This window comes from Mustelus asterias, chromosome X (assembly GCF_964213995.1).
Source record: "Mustelus asterias chromosome X, sMusAst1.hap1.1, whole genome shotgun sequence".
Classification (NCBI taxonomy): domain Eukaryota; kingdom Metazoa; phylum Chordata; class Chondrichthyes; order Carcharhiniformes; family Triakidae; genus Mustelus; species Mustelus asterias.
The window spans coordinates 13,267,753-13,289,502 of NC_135834.1; the positions used below are offsets into that span (position 1 = coordinate 13,267,753).

Here is a 21,750-nt window from a genome sequence, read left to right on the forward strand (position 1 = left end):
TGCTGAAGAATCAACCAGTGTATTACACTATCTGAGGCTTGTCAGCAGTTTACTGTATGTACAAACAAGAAAAGACATCTACTTTAGCTCTTGCACAAATTTACTGGTGTCCATTTGACTGCACATGAACACCAGATCTGGACACAAGAACACGGCTTGACAAATGGATCTTACTGCTGTGTTTGCAAAGCATTGTTGTGTCACTTAGTTATTATTTTGTGAACAAGTATCCAAAGAAAACATTAAAATTAAAAGTAGAGTGGTTTTCAATAGATTCATGAATACAATGGGCGGCACGGTGGCGCAGTGGTTAGCACTGCTGCTTCACAGCTCCAGGGTCCCGGGTTCGATTCCCGGCTCAGGTCAGTGTGTGGAGTTTGCACATTCTCCTCGTGTCTGCGTGGGTTTCCTCCGGGTGCTCCGGTTTCCTCCCACAGTCCAAAAATGTGCGGGTTAGGTTGATTGGCCAGGTTAAAAATTGCCCCTTAGAGTCCTGGGATGCGTAGGTTAGAGGGATTAGCGGGTAAATATGTGGAGGTAGGGCCTGGGTGGGATTGTGGTCGGTGCAGACTCGATGGGCCGAATGGCCTCCTTCTGCACTGTAGGGATTCTATGATTTCAATGTTCAGTTACAAAAACAGTTTTACGTACTTTGAGCCTGTAGTTGGACTACATGGATTTAATGTATTTTGTCATGTTACTGGACGGATGCAATAAAGCAACTCTGAAACAATAACACAACTGCACACTGAAGTGTAGTGTCCTTGCTGCTTGCTGCTTCAACCCAGCAGGAGGGTGGGATATACCTTCTTTTTTTCTTTCGACAGTCCCTTGGGATCGAGGAGAACTCTGGTTTGATGGGTTCTGAAATGGTTAGCAAGTCCACTGTGCGACTCTCAGACTGCCACAAGGAGTAAGTGGTGCTCAAAAAGTTGGGTAGATAGGTTGTTTGCAAGGTACTTCCAATGCCTCAACTTTAACTGTTTGATCCCAATGAAGTCTCTCAATGTGTTTGGTGCCTTCCCAACTGAACCTGCTCTACTTTGATCGGTCACAAGCTGAGGTCCCCCACGGTCGGCAGGTAAGTTTGACCTTTTCAGGAATGCATCTGGGAAGAACAACATATGCCAGAGGATCTCAGAAATGCTGGGGTTGTGACTATATTCAAGAAGGGAGACAAGTCTGATTTTGGTAACTACAGAGGCATGTCCCTCCTGCCTGCACAGGGAAGATCACTTCAAGAGTCCCCCTCAACTGCCACCTGCCAGAACCAGCACTTACATGGACCTTTTTGACCTCACAAGATCCTTTGATTCTATCAACCGTGAAAGTATCCTCCTCAAATTTGGCTGCCTTCAGAGATGTCACCATCCTCCGCTGATTCCACTATGACATTCAAGCTGTGACCCTCACCAGCAGAACCACCACAAACCCTATCTCAGTGAAAGCGAAGGTCAACCTTGTTCAGATAGACCAAACTTCTTCTGGCTGCTATTCAGTTTACTCTTGTTAATGTAACAAGTTCCTCTGCACTTCTCCACTCCAAAAAAGGCAAAATATCCAGTCAACAATTTCTCACTGAAAGGCTTTTATTTGCACAAATTCAATTAAAATGAAGTCAAGTAGACAGTATCACTCTTCTGTTTGGCAGGTAAAATAGATTGATGCAGCATCTTAAGTGGCAGCACCGCTTTACCTTGAGCAGGAACACATTTATCGTAGCTCGAGTAAGATAGACACGGTGACTGTTTTCAATTCTCCTGTTCTCTTCCCTTGTAGAAATGAACATGTTTACCACCACAAATTCCTTTCCTACTGGCCAACTCAAGAAAACATGACCCTAAAGTCCAAAGATGTGCGGGTTAGGTTGATTGGCCATGCTAAAACTGCCCCTTAGTGTCCTGAGATGCGTAGGTTAGAGGGATTAGTGGGTAAAATATGTAGGGATATGGGGATAGGGCCTGGGTGGGATTGTGGTCGGTGCAGACTCGATGGGCCGAATGGCCTCTTTCTGTACTGTAGGGTTTCTATGATTCTAATGAGATTCAAACTTGATGTACGATTTTATAATTGGACTGTAACATAGAGGTACAAATAAGCACATACAAGAAGAGCAAACTTTTAGTGGTACGTGAATGGCCTCTGAACCCAAAAGGTGGTTCAAATCATTTCAATCCGAATACCATTTCACATCATGCAGAAGTATTTTTTTTGCACCACTTACAGTTCTTTATAGTAAACATAGCTCTGCAGGTGGCAGTTAGGCTGAGGTTGATGAGAGCCTTCAGGTATACAAGGGGCATATGGCAGGATTGGGCATTTACACAGGAATTCTTTTGCCAGTAGGTCACTGAAGCCACAGTCTCACATAACATTGTGATATTGCTTGTGGGATAATTTTAACTGGCAGCTTACTGGTCCAGTGATTTTAAATAACAAGCCCTGCAATTTCACACCCTACAAAACCTGTACAGCATGCACAGTTCCTCAGAGTTAGGAACATGACACAATGTCAACCAAATATCATGCCAGCATTTAAGGAGACTGAACACAAAACAAACCTAGATAACGATTCTGGCTGAGGTGAAGAAAACCTCAAGTATTTACAGCAAATTATTTTCTTGGAAGTAGACTAAGAGCAGGTGAAATTAAAACCTGTAAACTCCTGACAGAGTTCTCACAATTATTGAAAATAATTGCGACCAGTATCTTCTGTGATATGATAAATCTTTTAATTTTTCAAAAGCATGATTTCTTTGTAAAGTGTGTGGTATCCAAAATTTACCTGGGTACCATTGTGATTATGCTCGTCCTGGGGAGCTTGGTGACTAATCTCATTTGTGGTCTGGCACTAGAAAGAGTCTGAAGCTGGAAGACTTCTTGAGCAAATTTCTTGATCAATTAATGTGTATATTCAGACTGCAACTGGTCATAGGCATGTCAGCAAGACACTTGATTTTAGCACAGATTTTTCTTCCTACGGTGAACCCATTTATTGCACAGAGGCAACATTTTCACAAGATGTCACAGCTGAAACTACCAAAGATATGAAGCATTTCATTTCCTCCATATTGTCTTTCCAAAGTTGGGCATTTAACACAGCATGAAAGTTGACCGTAGAGCACAACTCGAAGCATATTAACTTCATATAAATTTATATTCTGCTTTGCAAATTCCCCAATTTGCTACTTGTTTTGGAATTACTAAATCAGGCTCTTGATGAAATACCAACCTTTGACAAAATTAACAAAATCCAGTCCATGTGCAGAGACCTGGAAGTGTATCTGAAATTTAACAGATACACGAACTCAACAATAAATACCTGTACTTAACTAAGCAGATGCGATGTGCATGCTTCTGAGATGCATAACAAAGAAAAGTACAGCACAGAAACAGGCCCTTTGGCCCTCCAAGCCCGGGCCAATCATGATACTGTAACTAAACTAAAACAACCTCTGCCCTTAGTCCGTATCCCGCTATTCCCTCCCTATTCATGTACCCATCCAGATGCCTCTTAAATGTAGCTAAGGTGTCTGCTTCCACAACCTCCTCTGGCAATGTGTTCCAGGCACCCACCACTCTCTGCGTGAAAATCTTCCCCCGCACATCTCCCTTAAACTTTTCCCCCCCTCACCTTGAATCTGTGCACCCTTGCATGAGACTTCCACCCTGGGAAAGGCCTCTGAGTGCCCCCCCTGTCTATGCCATAATTTTGTAGACCTCCATCAGGTCTCCCCTCAGCCTCCGTCTTTCCAGTGAAAACAATCCTACTTTATTCAATCGCTCCTCAGAGCCAACACCCTCGAGACAAGGCAATATCCTGGTGACCATTCTTTGCACTCTCTCCAAAGCTTCCACGTCCTTCTGGTAATGTGGCAACCAGAACTGCACGACATATTCCAAATGCGGCCTAACCAAGGTTTTATGTAGCTGCAACATGATTTCCCAACTCTTGTACGCAATGCCCTGGCTGATGGACGCAAGTGTGCCATATGCCTTCTTAATCACCTTGACCACGTGTTGCCACTTTTAGGGAACTGTGGACCTGCACGCCCAGATCCCTCTGCATGTTAATGTTCCTAAGGGTTCTGCCAGTTACTGTGTAATTCACACCTAAATTTGATCCTCCAAAATGCATCACCTCGCATTTGTCCAGATTAAACTCCATCTGCCATTTCTGTGCCCAGGTCTTCAATCTATCTATATCCTGTTGTATCCTCTGACAATCCCCGGCGCTATCAGCAACTCCACCAATCTTTGTGTCATCTGCGAACTTATTAATTAGACCACCCACATTTTGCTCCAGATCGTTTATATATACTAGAGGTCCCAGCACGGATCCCTGCGGAACACCACTAGCTACAGGATCTCCATTCTGAAAAACACCCTTCCACAACTACTCTGTCTTCTATAACCAAGCCAGTTCTGTATCCACCTAGCCAGCCAGTCCCGAATCCCATGTGATTTTGGTGCCAATCTGTCATGTGGGACCTTGTCAAATACCCTACTAAAGTCCAGATAAACTATATCCACAGCATATCTTGGGTATCTAAATACACACCAATTTAACCAAAGAACACCCAATTATACCATAGAATGGCCACAAGGCATTCCCCAAAAGACACCGTATGTGGGTAGTATCATGAATAGGAATCTTAAAAGGAAGGTGCTTGGACAGTTTCGAACCAGTTTATAGTGAATTTGGGTTCATGATAATAACTCACAAAGTGAAATTCTCAAAGGCCAGAGGGACAGCTGGTAAAGGAAAGTTCAACTGGTCCCAAGGCTGGGATTAATGCACCTTCTTATATCAGAAAGGGAAAGCTTTGATCTTCAGCTAAGTTATGTGAAACCCGATCCAGAAATGCTCAATGCCAACAGTGTGGTAAAACAGGAAAGTTCCATTTTCTAGCTTATTGGCATCCCTCATTTTGATGCCAATAAGGAAAATATAAAGTAGAGCTTGATGAAAATACAGAAATTGAGCACAAAGTGCAATACATTCTGCCTGTGATTAAACACATGTATTTCTATCTGCAACCATGGCATTGCAGGGAATTGCAAATAAAGGTATAAAACAGAAGTCAATGGAACAAAAATTATATGACCAAGATAATTCACCCCCCGCCCTCCCCCAGTCCCCCCAAATCAGTCCATGTGGTTGAACATGGATAAAATGAAGTATTTTAAATCATGCAAAATGTCTTGTAAATACCTCTTACCTATTTTTTTATTCTTAGATGAAACAAATGCACCATCATCTGGTGTGACTAGGGAAAGAGAGGTAGAGGATTGTGATCCTGAAGGAGCTCGTGACCTGGACTTCGTTGTATTCCTTTGTTGATATGTTCTAGTAGACTGGGAACTATGGAAATGACGGCGAGGCTGGAATTTTGACTCCGTTTTACACTTTTCATCTTCTACGACAGATACTGAAAGATATTGGTTGAAGTGTCAAAATGAATATTGTAGCAAAAACATTTTTTTCCTGTCAAGTATTTTTTGTTTCAGAATAACATGAGGTTAAGATTTTAGTACTGTCTCAACATTACATGTATAAAAGTCACAGAAAACTTTATGATCTAAGCTAAAGGTTACAGTAAACATCAGGACTTTTAAAAATTAAACTAGCCCTGTCAAAGATTTACATGGCAAATATATATTTTTTTATAAAGTAGCTAAATTGGATTTTAGTCCAAAGGGCCTGATCAAAATAGTTCAAATCTGTACAATAGTGGTTCACTAATAAGCAATATTTTTAAAATACAGATGTATAATATATCCATATATTTTTTAAAAATAGAAAATACTGACTGATGTGGGCAATAATCTGAAATCCAAGCAGACACCACATCTAGACATTAACAAAAATATGATGTGAAGATGCTGGCATTGGACTGGTGTGGGCACAGTAAGAAGTCTCACTACACCAGGTTAAAGTCCAACAGGTTTATTTGGTATCATGAGCTTTTGGAGCACTGCTCCTTCATCACTCACCACTGATGAAGGAGCAGCACTCCAAAAACTCGTGATACCAAATAAACCTGTTGGACTTTAACCTGGTGTTAACAAAAATATTTAGTCTGTAACATCTAGTTACAAACTGGAAAATAGATGGCTGGTAGTAAGTTACGTGGTAATAATTTAATCAATGGGTTAGGAAAAAAGAGCAAAATTTTAGTTAAATAATCATTGGCAAGATCAGAGGACTGAATGCTTTGAATTTACTGTCAATATTATTTGCATAAAAGCAAATTACTGCGGATGCTGGAATCTGAAACCAAAAGAGAAAATGCTGGAAAATCTTAGCAGGTCTGGCAGCATCTGCAAGTAGAGAAACGTGCTGATGTTTCGAGTCCAGATGACCCTTTGTCAAAGCAAAGGACGGGTACTTGAATAAGGAGGGAATAGAGGGATATGGTCCAAGTAAGGGCAGAAGGTTTATTTTTAGTTTAGTTATGGTATCATGATTGGCTTGTGTTTGGAGGGCCGAAGGGCCTGTTCCTGTGCTGTACTTTGTTATGCTTCTTGCCAATATTCTTTGCACATTGCATGTGTATAAACACATTTTAAAAATAAATGTCCATTTTTGATTTATATACTATTATGTGGTGAGAATATTAAGAACTTTAAGTTAGCATGACATTCATGTAAAATTAATGAAAGAGAACTTTAAAATCAATGACATCAAAAAGTCAGTACCAGAATATTAAGTTTTGTTTTGGCAGCAGATTGTCAGGAAATAAGTTATACAATATACACTAAATGTCACGACTGAGATGAAATACATAAGTTACTTTGAGGTGGCATGATAGAATTTGTTATTGCTCGAATTGCTCCACTGCAATAGCTTTCTGGCAATCAAACCCAATTGTAACTATACATATAACACACAGCAAAGCAATAACTTGTTGTTAGTTCTACCAAATGTGCAGATGGCTGGAGTACTGACGGCAGTGTGTGTTATCATTAACACATTTCAGTGTCATAGGTAGTTCTCAGCTAACATAAAATGGAACACAGATTTTCTAATTTGGCTTGAATTGTAGCCATCCCACTCCTAAAATACAAATGCAGATTTTTACAATTATTTGGGAAAGAATGTGCAGATGATAAAACAAGGAAATTTAATCAATTAGAGCTAAATTTAGATACACTGACCCATGATACTGTTGATTTCAGGAGGCATCAATTCGGAATCTTCCAGCTCTTGGGCATCCACAGACAGGTTATCCAACTGTTCACTGAGCGAATCCACCGACTCATCATTTACAGATCCATTGATGTGATAATTGTTTATTTCCTCCTTCTCCCAAGAAGCTGCAGACAGGTCACCATTATTGGCTGCACTTTTGCTAGGTTGTAGTTCTCCTGGCTCTGCTTTGACCTGTGGCTTTGGTTTAATCTTCTTCTTTTTGTTCTAGGGGTTGTTAAACAGACAGATGCCCCCCAAAAAATGTTTGTTTTCAAATAATTTAAAATGCTGAAAATCTTTATTTTCTTTCAAAGTCACCACTACCTGCGGGAAGCAGGTGAACACCAGCTTTCATGAAAGCTTTTGTTACATAGGAGGAGGAGGAGGCCATTCAGCCCATCGAGCATGCTCCATCATGGCTGATCATCCACTTTAAATGCTTTCCCACACTATCCCATATCCTTTTATGATGTGGAGATGCCGGCGTTGGACTGGGGTAAACACAGTAAGAAGTCTCACAACACCAGATTAAAGCCCAACTGGTTTATTTGGTAGCACAAGCCACTAGCTTTCAGAGCGCTCGCTGCTCCTTCAGGTGAGTGGGAGTTCTGTTCACAAACAGGGCATATAAAGACACAAACTCAATTTACAAAACAATGGTTGGAATGTGAGTCGCCTGGGCTTGCAAAATCTCACTAACTGTCCTGTCTGGAGACAATACACATCTCTTTAACCTGTGCTTAACCCTCTCTCCACTCACATTGTCTGTACCTTTAAGACTTGATTACCTGTAAAGATTCGCATTCCAACCATTATTTTGTAAATTGAGTTTGTGTCTTTATATGCCCTGTTTGTGAACAGAACACCACTCACCTGATGAAGGGGCAGCGCTGAAAGCTTGTGGCTTGTGCTACCAAATAAACCTGTTGGACTTTAACCTGGTGTTGAGAGACTTCTTACTGCGTTAAAGGACAGGCAGGCCCCTTTATACATCTATATTTTCTAATCTTTTATCATTAAGAAAAACCCTGCACATCTGTTCCTCCTACCAAAGTGGATAACTTCACATTTTTCCACGTTATTTTCCATCTGTCATGTTCTAGCCCACTGACTGGGCAGGATTTTCCAGTCACGCTCGCCCCAAAACCAGAAGATCCTGCCCGAGGCCCCCCCCCCCCCCCCACGATTCCTGTGGCGGATGGTGTGGCAGGCGGGACAGGAAAATTCCCCCCACCAAGTCTGTCCAAATCCCCTTGATGCCACTTTGCATCTTCCTCACATCACACATTCCCACCTAGCTTTGTGTCACCTGCAAATTTGGAAATATTGCATTCAGTCCCAACATCCAGATCACGGATATATATTTTGGACAGCTAGAGCCACAAGTACCGATTCTTGCAGTGCCCCACTAGTCACAACTGCCAATGCGAGAATGACCCGTTTATTCCCAATCTGCGTTCTGCCTATAAACCAATCCTTAATCCATGCCATTAAATTACCTCTTATCCCATGTGCTTAAATTTTGCTAACCAACCCTCTGTGGGACTTTATCAAAAGCCTTCTGAAAATCCAAATATACCATGTCCAGCAACTTGCCTTTGTCAATTCTGTTAGTAACATAAGACCATAAAACACAAGAGCAGAAGTAGGCCATTCGGCCCATTGAATCTGCCCTGTCATTCAATAAGATCATGACTGATTTGGTGTGATAATCCTCAACTCCACTTTCCCATTTTATCTCCATAATCCTTGATTCCCTTACTGATTAAAAAATCCTCAAAAAACTACCAACAGGTTCAAACATAATTTCCCATTCATAAATCCATGCTGTCAATGCCCAGTCAGATCATTATTATCCAACATTCCATTTATCACATCCTTTATCATAGATTCTAGCATGTTTCCTGATAAGGTTAACGGGTCTGTAGTTTCCAGTTTTCTCGCTCCCTCCCTTCTTAAATAGTGGGGTGACATTTGCTACCATCCAATCTGCAGGAACTATTTCAGAATCTATAGGATTTTGGAAGATGATCACCAATGCATCCACCATCTCCATAGTTACTTTGTTCAACACTTCTGGGATATAGAATATCAGATCCCAGGGACTAATCAGTTTCTTGGCACTCCTTTGCTGTACTCTAAAATCCTCCCAATCCACAGATTTATCATTTCTGGCAACTTTATAGGTCTTTTAAAAATAATCTTATACAGCTTTATCTTCCTTTGTTAGCTATGGCTGACTGATGTCTTGGATTTTTCTGCCATGAAGGAATTTATAGTTGTTGTAAACTATGTAATAACGCTTTACGGACTAACCATTGCCTATGTACTGTCAAATGGTATGTTGGCCTTCATTGCAAGAGGACTTAAGTACAGGAGCAAGGATGTCTTACTGCAGCTGTACAGGGCCTTGGTGAGACCACACCTGGAGTATAGTGTGCAGTTTTGGTCTTCTTATCGAAGAAAGGGCCTCTTAAGGATCAACAAGGTAATCTATGTGCGGATCCACAAGAGATGGGTGAGATCCTAAATGGATATTTCTCATCAGTATTCACTGTTGAGAAAAGCATGGATGTTAGGGAACTTGGAGAAATAAATATTGATGTCTTGAGGAGTGTACATATTACAGAGAAGGAGGTGCTGGAAGTCTTAAAGCGCATCAAGGTAGATAAATCTGCAGGACCTGATGAGGTATATCCCAGGATGTTGTGGGAGGCTAGGGAGGAAATCCCCTAGTCGAGATATTTGAATCATCGATAGTCACGGGTGAGGTGCCTGCAGATTGGAGAGTGGCAAATGTTGTGCCTTTGTTTAAAAAGGGCTGCAGGGAAAAGCCTGGGAACTACAGGTCAGTGAGCCTCACATCTGTGGTGGGTAAATTGTTGGAAGGTATTTTGAGAGACAGGATCTACAGGCATTTAGAGACGCAAGGACTGATGAGGGACAGTCAGCATGGCTTTGTGAGTGGAAAATCATGTCTCACAAATTTAATTGAGTTTTTTGAAGGGGTAACCAAGAAGGTAGATGAGGGCAGTGCAGTTGATGTTGTCTACATGGACTTTAGCAAGGCCTTTGACAAGGTACCGCATGGTAGGTTGTTGCATCAAGTTAAATCTCACGGGATCCAGGTTGAGCTTTCTAAATGGATACAAAATTGGCTTCTTGACAGTCTTGAGTCTTTATCATGCGATCCTAGAATCAGAATTTATGTCACACTATTTGTAACTCCCACAGTTGCGTGGACCTGCAGAGTTTCACTGGCTGTCTTGTCTGGAGACAATACACATCTTTTTAGCCTGTCTTGATGCTCTCTCCACTCCCATTGTTTTGTTTCTTAAAGACTGGATTAGTTGTAAGTATTCGCATTCCAACCATTATTCATGTAAATTGAGTCTGTGTCTTATAAGTTCTGTTTGTGAACAGAATTCCCACTCACCTGAAGAAGGGGCTCAGAGCCTCGAAAGCTTGTGTGGCTTTTGCTACCAAATAAACCTGTTGGACTTTAACCTGGTGTTGTTAAACTTCTTACTGTTCTTGACAGAAGCCAGAGGGTGGTTGTAGAGGGTTGTTTTCAAACTGGAGGCCTGTGACCAGCAGTGTGCCTCAGGGATCAGTGCTGGGCCCACTGTTATTTGTCATTTATATTAATGATTTGGATGAGAATATAGGGGACATGGTTAGTAAGTTTGCAGATGACACTAAGATTGGTGGCATGGTGGACAGTGAGGAAGGTTATCTCCAATTGCAGTGGGATCTTGATCAATTGGGCCAGTGGGCTGCCGAATGGCAGATGGAGTTTAATTTAGACAAATGCGAGGTAGGTTGAACCAGGGCAGGACTTACTCAGTTAATGGTAGGGCGTTGGGGAGAGTTACAGAACAAAGAGATCTAGGGGTACATGTTCATAGCTCCTTGAAACTGGAGTCACAGGTGGACAGAGTGGTGAAGAAGGCATTCGGCATGCTTGGTTTCTTCGGTCAGAACATTGAATACAGGAGTTGGGACGTCCTGTTGAAGTTGTACAAGACATTGGTAAGGCCACACTTGGAATACTGGTCACCCTATTATAGAAAGGATATTATTAAACTAGAAAGAGTGCAGAAAAGATTTACTAGGATGCTACCGGGACTTGATGGATTGAGTTATAGGGAGAGGCTGAATAGACTGGGACTTTTTTCTCTGGAGCGTAGGAGGCTGAGGGGTGACCTTATAGAGGTCTATAAAATAATGAGGGACATAGACAAGGTAGATAGTCAATATCTTTTCCCAAAGGTAGGGGAGTCTAAAACTACAGAGCATAGGTTTAAGGTGAGAGGGGAGAGATACAAAAGTGTCCAGAGGGGCAATTCTTTCACACAGAGGGTGGTGAGTGTCTGGAACAAGCTGCCAGAGGTAGTAGTAGAGGCGGGTACAATTTTATCTTTTAAAAAGCATTTAGATAGTTATATGGATATGATGGGTATAGAGGGATATGGGCCAAATGCAGGCAATTGGGATTAGTTTAGGGGTTTCAAAAAAAAAGGGCGGCATGGACAAGTTGGGCCGAAGGGCCTGTAAACCTCTATGACTCTAAAGGATATCCTTGCCATAGAGGGAATGCAGCGAAGATTCCTGAGATGGCAGGATTGTTGTATGAAGAGAGATTGGGTCGACTGGGCATGTATTCACTGGAATTTAGAAGAATGAGAGGGGATCAGCTTAAAAAGGTACAAATTCGGACAGGGCTGGACAGACTGGATGCAGGGATGTTGTTTCCTCTGGCTGGGGAGTCGAGAACAAGGGGTCACAGTTTCAGGATATGGGGTAGGTCATTCAGGACTGTGATGAGAAGAAACCTCTTCACTCAGAGGGTGGTGAATCTGTGGTAGTCTCCACCACAGAAGGCTGTGGAGGCAAAAATCACTGAATATATTTAAGGAGGAAATAGATTTCTGGACTCTAAAGGTGTCAAGGGATGAGGAGAGTGCAGTAGTAGGTTGCTGAGATAGTGGATCAGCCATGATCATACTGAATGGAGAGGCAGGCTTGGAGAGTCGAATTGCCCACTTTCTACCTCAGGCAATTTGCCCCTCATACCTTCATTATTTCCTTTGTTCAAATTTAACACCCTGGCTTCAGAATGAACTACCTCACTTTCAAACAATGTAAAATTCTATCATATTATGGTTACATGTTTTCAGAATTGTTTTTTCTCTACTCAGTGAGAGCATCAAGTATTTTCTGATTGCATAGGGGTCAGACGCAAGGCAAGATCACTTTACACAGCCCTCACTTACACACAGCTACACATACAGAAATACACATCTCAAAACAGTTGCAGAATTTCACCTTGACTGCAACATTTCTATTATGTACATTACCATTCCATACAGTTAGAGTCATAGAAGAGGGTGGTGGTGGATGGAAAATTTTTGGACTGGAGGCAGGTTGCTAGCAGAGTGCCACAGGGATCAGTGCTTGGTCCTCTGCTCTTTGTGATTTTTATTAATGACTTAGAGGAGGGGGCTGAAGGGTGGATCAGTAAATTTGCTGATGACACCAAGATTGGTGGAGTAGTGGATGAGGTGAAGGGCTGTTGTAGGCTGCAAAGAGACATAGATAGGATGCAAAGCTGGGCTGAAAAATGGCAAATGGAGTTTAACCCTGATAAATGTGAGGTGATTCATTTTGGTAGGACAAATTTAAATGTGGATTACAGGGTCAAAGGTAGGATTCTGAAGACTGTGGAGGAACAGAGAGATCTTGGGGTCCATATCCACAGATCTCTAAAGGTTGCCACTCAAGTGGATAGAGCTGTGAAGAAGGCCTATAGTGTGTTAGCTTTTATTAACAGGGGGTTGGAGTTTAAGAGCCGTGGGGTTATGCTGCAACTGTACAGGACCTTGGTGAGACCACATTTGGAATATTGTGTGCAGTTCTGGTCACCTCACTATAAGAAGGATGTGGAAGCGCTGGAAAGAGTGCAGAGGAGATTTACCAGGATGCTGCCTGGTTTGGAGGGTCGGTCTTATGAGGAAAGGTTGAGGGAGCTAGGGCTGTTCTCTTTGGAGTGGAGGAGGCTGAGGGGAGACTTAATAGAGGTTTATAAAATGATGAAGGGGATAGATAGAGTGAACGTTCAAAGACTATTTCCTCGGGTGGATGGAGCTATTACAAGGGGGCATAACTATAGGGTTCATGGTGGGAGATATACGAAGGATATCAGAGGTAGGTTCTTTACGCAGAGAGTGGTTGGGGTGTGGAATGGACTGCCTGCAGTGATAGTGGAGTCAGACACTTTAGGAACATTTAAGCGGTTATTGGATAGGCACATGGAGCACACCAGGATGATAGGGAGTGGGATAGCTTGATCTTGGTTTCAGATAAAGCTCGGCACAACATCGTGGGCCGAAGGGCCTGTTCTGTGCTGTACTGTTCTATGTTTACAACATGGAAACAGGCCCTTTGGCCCAACTTGTCCATGCTGCCCTTTTTTTTAAAAAAACCCCTAAACTAATCCCAATTGCCCGCATTTGGCCCATATCTCTTATACCCATCTTATCCATGTAACTAAATGCTTTTTAAAAGACAAAATTGTACCCGCCTCTACCACCACCTCTGGCAGCTTGTTCCAGACACTCACCACCCTCTGTGAAAAAATTGCCCCTCTGGACCCTTTTGTATCTCTCCCCTCTCACCTTAAACCTATGTCCTCTAGTTTTAGACTCCCCTACCTTTGGGAAAAGATATTGACTATCTAGCTGATCTATGCCCCTCATTATTTTATAGACCTCTATAAAGGTCACCCCTCAGCCTCCTACGCTCCAGAGAAAAAAGTCCCAGTCTATCCAGCCTCCTCTTATAACTCAATCCATCAAGTCCCGGTAGCATCCTAGTAAATCTTTTCTGCACTCTTTCTAGTTTAATAATATCCTTTCTATAATAGTTGTCGAACAACTGTTCAGTTCGGAGCAGGCATGTGCTGTAAAAGTCTGTGGGGTTTAAACAGACCTCTCTGCAGAATATAAATAGGACATTTAAACACTTCAGCTAGACTTTTTCAGGATGTGTATTGTTGGGTGACCATATTGTTTGTGGGACATGGGTTTCTATTTGCTGTTTCTCATGTGACAGCATTCAATTCCAACTACACTATTGTAAAAGAGATACATTAGATCAATAAGAACAAGGAGTGCAATGGAGAAGCTTTGGAGCAAATGACTTGCCTATCCATTAAAGGTTACCAGAAAATAGGAAATGAAAGGCACCTCAAGGTGCCACATATGGTACTGAAAGAAACAGCTTTGTTTTGGAATTTATGTCATGTTAACTTTGAACACTTGTGTAACATACTTGAGTAAATTATATTTTTAGAAAAAGAGAAAAAAAGTAAAGGACTTGAACTGGGCATGAATGAGCATGAATTTAGTGATAAAAGATGAAAAACAAGTCCTTAGGGCACCAGCTGGGAAGTGGTGAATTAGCAGACTGCCTTTTCACCTTATAAGACCTAGGCTTGAATCCAGTCCACAAAATGGAAACAGAGTCTTTGCTCTAGCTAGTTTTAAAGGTCTTATTTAAACCCAATCCAGTAACTGGTTTTCTCCAGTCCAGGGCATAAAGCAGAATTAAACTGGGATTTTAAAAAAAAAGGGTTAGTATATATCGGAAAATATACCAGTGGCTGGTAAATAAAATTTACATACAATAGGCATACTGATCAGATGGCGCAACATGGCTTGGGTAATATTTACATATATTGAACTGAGTTGACTTTAAACATGCAAGTGTAAAATTTTAGGAAGTATGGATGAATTACTTGTCACAATCTCTTTCTAAAGGAGACTGGTTATCAATCAGACACTGTCCATTAATGGAATGAACAGTCCTAACATTAACAATGAAAGGATTCAAATCTGTTCTCCAGGTCACATGCCATATTCATTGCAAGGTCAGAATTTGTAGCTCATCCTGACCTATCTGCAAAAAGGTGGTGGTGAACCACTTTCTTGAAAGTTGAAGGCACACGCATTCTGTTCAGGAGCAAGTTCCAGGATTTTGACCTTGCAACCATGAAGGAACTTAGGGAGATGTGAGACTTGAGGGGAAACATAGTCCTGGCAATGGAGAGAATGAATGTTTAAGGTGGTGGATGGGGAGTCAATCAAGCAGGCTGCTTTACTCTGGATGGTGCTGAGTTTCTTGAATGTTGTTAGAGCTGCACTCATTCAGCCAAATGGAAAGTATTCTATTGTACTCCTGACTTGTGCCTTGTAGATGGTGGGAGGTTTTTGGGGAATCAGAGGGCGAGTCATTCACCGCTGAATTCCCAGCCTCTGACCTGCTCTTGGAGCCACAATATTTATATGGCTGGACCAGTTCAGTTCAGCCAATGGAGCCCCCATGATGTTAATGGTGGGGGGGACTTGTGGCTATTTCTGGAGCACAAGCTTTCAGTACTGCAGCCAGTAAGTGCCTATAGGCTTTGTAGTATCTAGTGTCTTTGGCCGTTTCTTGGAATTGGACTGGCTGAGGACTTGCATCCGTGATGCTGGGGACCCAAGGAGAAGGCATAGATGGATCATGCACTCAGCATTTCGTAAAACGGTTGCAAATGTTTCAACCTCCTCTTTTGCACTCACAGGCTGGGCTTTGCCATCATTGAGGTGGGATGTGGCAGGACCACAAAACTCTGTTCTGATTCGTTGGTTGTGTGATTGCTTGGTTCTATCGAATGGTGTTACTACTGTTATAGCTTCACCAGATTGGCACCTCATTTGTTAGGTATGCCTCATGCTGCTTATGGCATTCTCTCCTACACTCTTCATTGAACTAGGGTTGGTCTAGTATGGGTAGAGTGAGGAATATGCTGGGCCACAAGGTTACAAATTGTGGTGGAATACAATTCTGCTGCTGCCCCAACCAACAGCATCTCATGGATGGGAAGTTTTGAGTTGCTAAATCTGTTCTGAATCTACCCATTTAGCTAAGTAGTGTCACAGCACAATGGAGGAGGTCCTCAGCATGAAGGTGGGACTTCAATTGCAAAAAGCTTGTGCAATTGTCATTCCTAACAATACTATTCTGAAGTGTTGGTGGCATCACTGGCCCACGCAACCCCTTAATAAGACTAAACACAATGAAAGTAAAAGTTATTTTCTTCCACTAAAAGACAAGAGACCTTTGTAAACACTTTTACTTTAACATGCCATCTAATTGTTTAAACCACTGCTTACAAGTTTTCCAATTTGGAAGCTTAAAGGTGGTTGGAAATTGACTGGGAAGTTGGTAGGAAACTGGGTTTGGGAACAAAGGGAATGCATTCCGATATAAGTAGGTTGAGGAGCAGAGTAGTCATGATCTAACGGAATGGCAGAATAGACTTGAGGGGCTGAAGGGTCTCCTTCTGTTCTGATGTTGCTATGGTCCTTACCTTCTTTTTTCCCGTTACACTCCATTCCTTCAGAACTTCTGTGGCATAACCTTCATTAAATTAAAAAGGAGAAAGATTGCAAAAATTATTCAAAATATAGAAAACGTTATGGAGATAGGCACACAGACTTGTCAATGTCACGAAAACGAACCTGATTTGCAAATGTTATGTGTCAGCAGGAATGTGTTTCAGTTGATGTCTTTCTGGCACAACAGAAATTCAGGACATTATGCTTTGAAGCGTTTTGCATTAGTGATAACCATTGGGCATTTGGTATCGTATAAATAAGTCAAATTTGGTAAAAGTCCAAAAAGGAATTTTAAAGTTGAGTTGACAATCCACTTTTGACAGAGGGCAGACATTTGTGACAGACCAGAGTCTGTAAGATTTGTAACTGAATGAAAATGTAAGGAGGATTTACATTTATCATAAACAGGCTTTTCTACAAAATGTAAGAGATTACAAAGTATTTTACTTAACTAAAACAACGCAATAATCAGAAGGCATCGGAAAGAAAGTAATGTTTCTTTTTCTTCAAAGGTGAGGGGTTATTTCTTTTCATTAAAATAGATTAATCATTAACCAAAATTATTAATTTGCTAGAATAATATCCTTTAAGGTTGGGGAACTGAAAATGAAGCGAGTTAGACACCGGTCTTTTACTGTGGGCACCTGGATGCAAATCCCATTCAAACGGATTGGATGAATCCCTATTTCAGCACTGTTTGACAATAACAATCCGATAGGGCCGGGTATGACTAGTGTGTGAAACATATGTAATGCCACAAGAATTAACAAGACTGAAAAAGGATACTGTAAAGATAGGAAAACAAAGAGATTGTCTAAAAGATCTTATTTGCACAATATTTAGAACACATAGCACCTTTAACCACTCAAGATAAAAGGGCAATGCAGTTTAATGAAGATAGCAAATCTTGGGGACCGGGAGACATTAGTGAGGGGGCCTAAAGCGGGACTCGCGACCAGCATCCAGCTGATTGTGAGTCTCCCAGGCAATGTTTTTCGATGTAATCAGCCTTGCACTGGAAATTGGCGCGAGGTCGATTATCGTATTGAAATCGCAATTTCAATGTGATCAGCGAGCCCAGGACAGAAATCTTTGGGCACTTGGCAGTGCCAACGGGGCACTACACACTCTGCCATGGGATTGGGGGAAGGAGGAGGGTGGGAGCAATGGGGGGGGCTGGCGATTGGGGCTGGCCCACGTAGGCCGGCAGGCAGGGGGATGGGTTGGGAGGCTGGCAATGTGTGTGGTGGTGGGGGGTTGCGCAGTGCGCATGTGCTGATCTCCTCACTGACAGATCAGTGCATGCGCAATGGCCTGCTTAGCGCACTGATTCTGCCCTTTGCAGCAGGATGAGGCCCTGCCCCCCCACTCACTGGCGTGAATCCCTGAGGTACTCCGTGGAGCACAGAGTTCCAGAGATTCTTCAACTATGTGCGCCCAAAAAACGGGCAGGAAAACCTCCCATTTTCCCGACTGTTGTGCACTTGGTTTTTTTTGGGGAGAATCACCCCTCTTGAGTCTGAACCTTGAAGAGTCAGACAGTGCTGGCCTCTACTGTCTTCTTTAGGTTAAGAACTATTCATTTCAAAAGACTGTTTTCTTTAAAGGAAAGATTGTTGCTCCCTTTAAAATTTGATATTCCTGATGAGTGCAAGATTCAACAACATGTCCAATTTTACAGCAATAATGAAGATTAGCTCCGCATCATAGCAATAATGAAGATTAGCTTCTAAGAACATTATATGAAATTTCAGTTTGAAAATATAGCTATGATCCACATTCAACATTTTGATGCCTCTTTCTGGATCTTTTTCAAATCTAGCAAGGGTTATTTTCGGAATTGGACTGCAGAAGTGAAAAGGAAGCAAAGCATACATAAATTACTCTTCACAAATCAGTCTGGGAGTCCACCAGGAAACATTTTGGTGGGTGGAAGAGCACAAGAGTAAACGGAAGTTAATCTTTACTGTATAGAGGACTGGCTGAACTCTTGCAATGACTAATACCTCACTGAACCCAATATCTGCTGAGGAAACCTAATGGGGAATATCAGTTTTTAAAACAACAGGAGCGTAAACTTTGTCATTTTAGTGCCCGATTGTACAGTGGGGGGAAACAAATAAGCAGCTATATTCAACAGAACCTGGGATTGTCTGCTGATGAAGAACACACACCTATCAAGTACTCTTCAGTTTGGGTGTAGTCAACGTTTAAGAATAGCATGCTATGGGACAAAGTCTATTTGAGTTTGATGTATCAATCATTTAACATCACAAAGATATGGATAAAATGATGACTATTCAAAATGCAATTGGTAGCGTCTTGACACAGCTCGAGTCTTTATTTGTTTGAACCATGGCTTTGTTTTTATTTCAGAATGTTATTTTCTAGCACAAGGAGAGAACAGAAAGAAAATTATAAAAACAAAGCATTAAAAGCACTCCAGCAATTAAAACATGCAATGCAGTCCAAAGAATTGCTTTATGGGGTACATTTTATGTACAAAGGTACAAATATCAAAGCCATGCTAAAAGTTCAACTCAGAAGTAACTGGAGCATCATCTGCCCAGCTTGGCTGAATCATTGCAAATGCGTTCCTTGAAGACTAAGGCTTACCATACTGCTTATGACTTGAACTTGCTTTGTTGGCTTTACAGAGCATTGTTGCTCTGACCTCTATTATATGCTCCTGACCTCTATCCTTAATATCAACGGCCATTATTTAAAAATTGCTGTTGCACGTTTGAAAGCAAGTTGGATTTAATTGTATATAGTCTCAAGAATTAGAATATAATAAAATGAAGCAAAAGGTCTTACCTTCCATAAAAGCTTGCACTGCTTTGTCAACACAGTTGTCATAATGTTGTAACACCAGAATTATCTCATTATTACTCCTGTTAGGAACTATTGCACGGACAGCACTAATCTGAGAAAAGAGTACAAATATTACAAGTATGAAAACGTGATCTAAAACACAATTACACATTGCATGGTCCAATTAGAAGACCTAAAACAGAGAAAAGCTACACCGTTCCAACAATTTTGTCTGATTGGCAACAGAACTTTGTAGTTGGAAATTTATGCAAAATCCTTATTCTAATATGGATACTGGCAACAAGGCTATTTGACAGAACACATTGAGGATGGCATTCATCTCAGCTGTACTTTTCCACAAAACTCCATTTTTATCCAAAACTCTTTTTCATCCAATTTTGCATTGCTGCCCAAGATTAATTTCCTCCCCACTAATTCTGAGCTCAGGACCACAAGTACAGTAATGAAAATACAATCTCCTAACTCTGCTACTATTGCTTTACCCAAAAGCAGACAGATATTTCTAATAATTAGCTTGCAGTGTACTAAAGATGAAAAAGATGAACTTTTGGTCAAATTTACAAGTAAATGAAAATAGTTAATGAGAAAATATGCTTCACAATGGTCATGTTAAATCTAAAACTTGAATTGATGCAGATCCCTAACATTATTGGGTGGTCTAGAAATCCGAATAACGGGATGGTGTGGGTGGGAGAGAAAATGTGAAATGTTGTAATCATCACTGAATTCTGAATTGCTTGCAGCAATTTATGTCCTTCGTTCCTGAAAGAGTATTACACTTTCTGGTGTGAAAAAAGTGGTTTTGTTCCATGGTGAGTGCATCAAGAATTCTCACAATGTGGTATGTTAATCTGTTACAAGTTCAGAATCATGGTGAGAAACTAAACTTTGAACAATGAAGGATCTTTTCTGTCGTGAGCACTTGAAAAAGAAAATGCTGATGGGGATTATGCGAATAGGTGCAGGAATGCAATCATGCTTTGCTGAGATCAATGTACAAATTAGCTTTAAAATTATTTTGCAAGTGAAAAGTAGTAGGAAATGAGCAGTCAGAGAGCAGAAAAGGGGAGAAATAAAACAATCCTTTTTGGAAAATTGTATGACATATGAAAGAAAGTGTGCTCCGAATTTGTTCAATTCAAATACTTAATTATTGAATTCATCAATCCGGCTGGGTGTTGTACACACACAGTTTATCTTGCCCCCTTGTGGAAGATTGCCTTTTGAACTTGATGCTCATTTATATAGAAAGTCAAGGATCCCAAATGTGCTTTTTTAAAAAAAACAACAGCATAGTCAACTTGCCCTGCCATCTTCAAAGATTTATGTAGGTGAAACCTTGGAAGTCTCTGTTCCCAAACCAGCTTTAAAACTGTACCATTTAGTTTATATTACTAACATACGACATAGGAGAAGTAGGCCATTCAGCCCCTCAAGCCTGTTATTCAATAAGATCATGGCTGATCTGTGTTCCGAATTTCACATTCCAATCTATCCCTGATAACCTCCAATTCCCTTGCCTAACAAGAATCTGTCTACCCCCACCTTAAAAATATTTAATGATCCCACTTCCACCGCCTTGAGGCAGAGTTCCAAAGTCGCACAATCTTGAGAGAGAAAAGATTTCTCCTCATTTCTGCCCTAAAAGAGCAACTTCTAATTTTAACAGTGCCCCCTAGTTCTGGGCTCACCCACAGCGGGAAACATTCTTGCCACACCCATCTTGTCAAGACCATTCAGGATCTTATATACTTCAATCCAGTCACCCCACACTCATCTAAACTCCAGTGGAGACAAGCCCAGTCTGTCCAATATTTCCTCATAGGTCAGCCTGTTAATTCCAGATATCAATCTAGTTAACCTCCTCTGAACCATCTCCCAAGTACATCCTTCCTTAAATAAGGAGACCAAAACTGCACACAGCATTCAAAATGTGGTCTCACCAATGCCCTGCATAACTGAAGCATTACATCCTTATTTTTATGTTCAATTCCTCTCATAAGAAAAGATAGCATTCCATTAGCCTTCATAATTACTTGCCGTACCTACATACAAACCTTTTGTGACTCATGTACTAGAACAACGAGATCTCTCTGTACCTCTGAATTCTGCAGCTGTTCTTTGTTTAAGTAATGCTGTTTTTTTATGCTTCCTGCCAAAATGAAAATTTTCACATTTTCCCCACATTATATTCCATTTGTCAGATTTTTCCCCCACTCACTCAACCCATCTATACCCCTCTGCAACCTCCGTAGGTCCTCTTCGCAACATACTTTACTA

General features: G+C 41.3%; 1 protein-coding gene across 2 annotated transcripts in view; it reads right to left on the minus strand.

Annotated features, from left to right (window-relative positions):
• The window catches only part of spats2 (spermatogenesis associated serine rich 2), a 116,291-nt gene that overhangs the window by 38,221 nt on the left and 56,320 nt on the right, over positions 1-21,750 (minus strand). For both annotated transcript variants that reach the window (XM_078201283.1, XM_078201284.1), the window contains exons 4-7: positions 19,453-19,561; positions 16,608-16,657; positions 7,162-7,420; positions 5,223-5,432 (exon numbers count right to left, since the gene is read on the minus strand). In XM_078201283.1, coding sequence (XP_078057409.1) covers positions 5,223-5,432; positions 7,162-7,420; positions 16,608-16,657; positions 19,453-19,561 — 628 coding nt within the window. The remainder of the gene's footprint in view (positions 1-5,222; positions 5,433-7,161; positions 7,421-16,607; positions 16,658-19,452; positions 19,562-21,750) is intronic.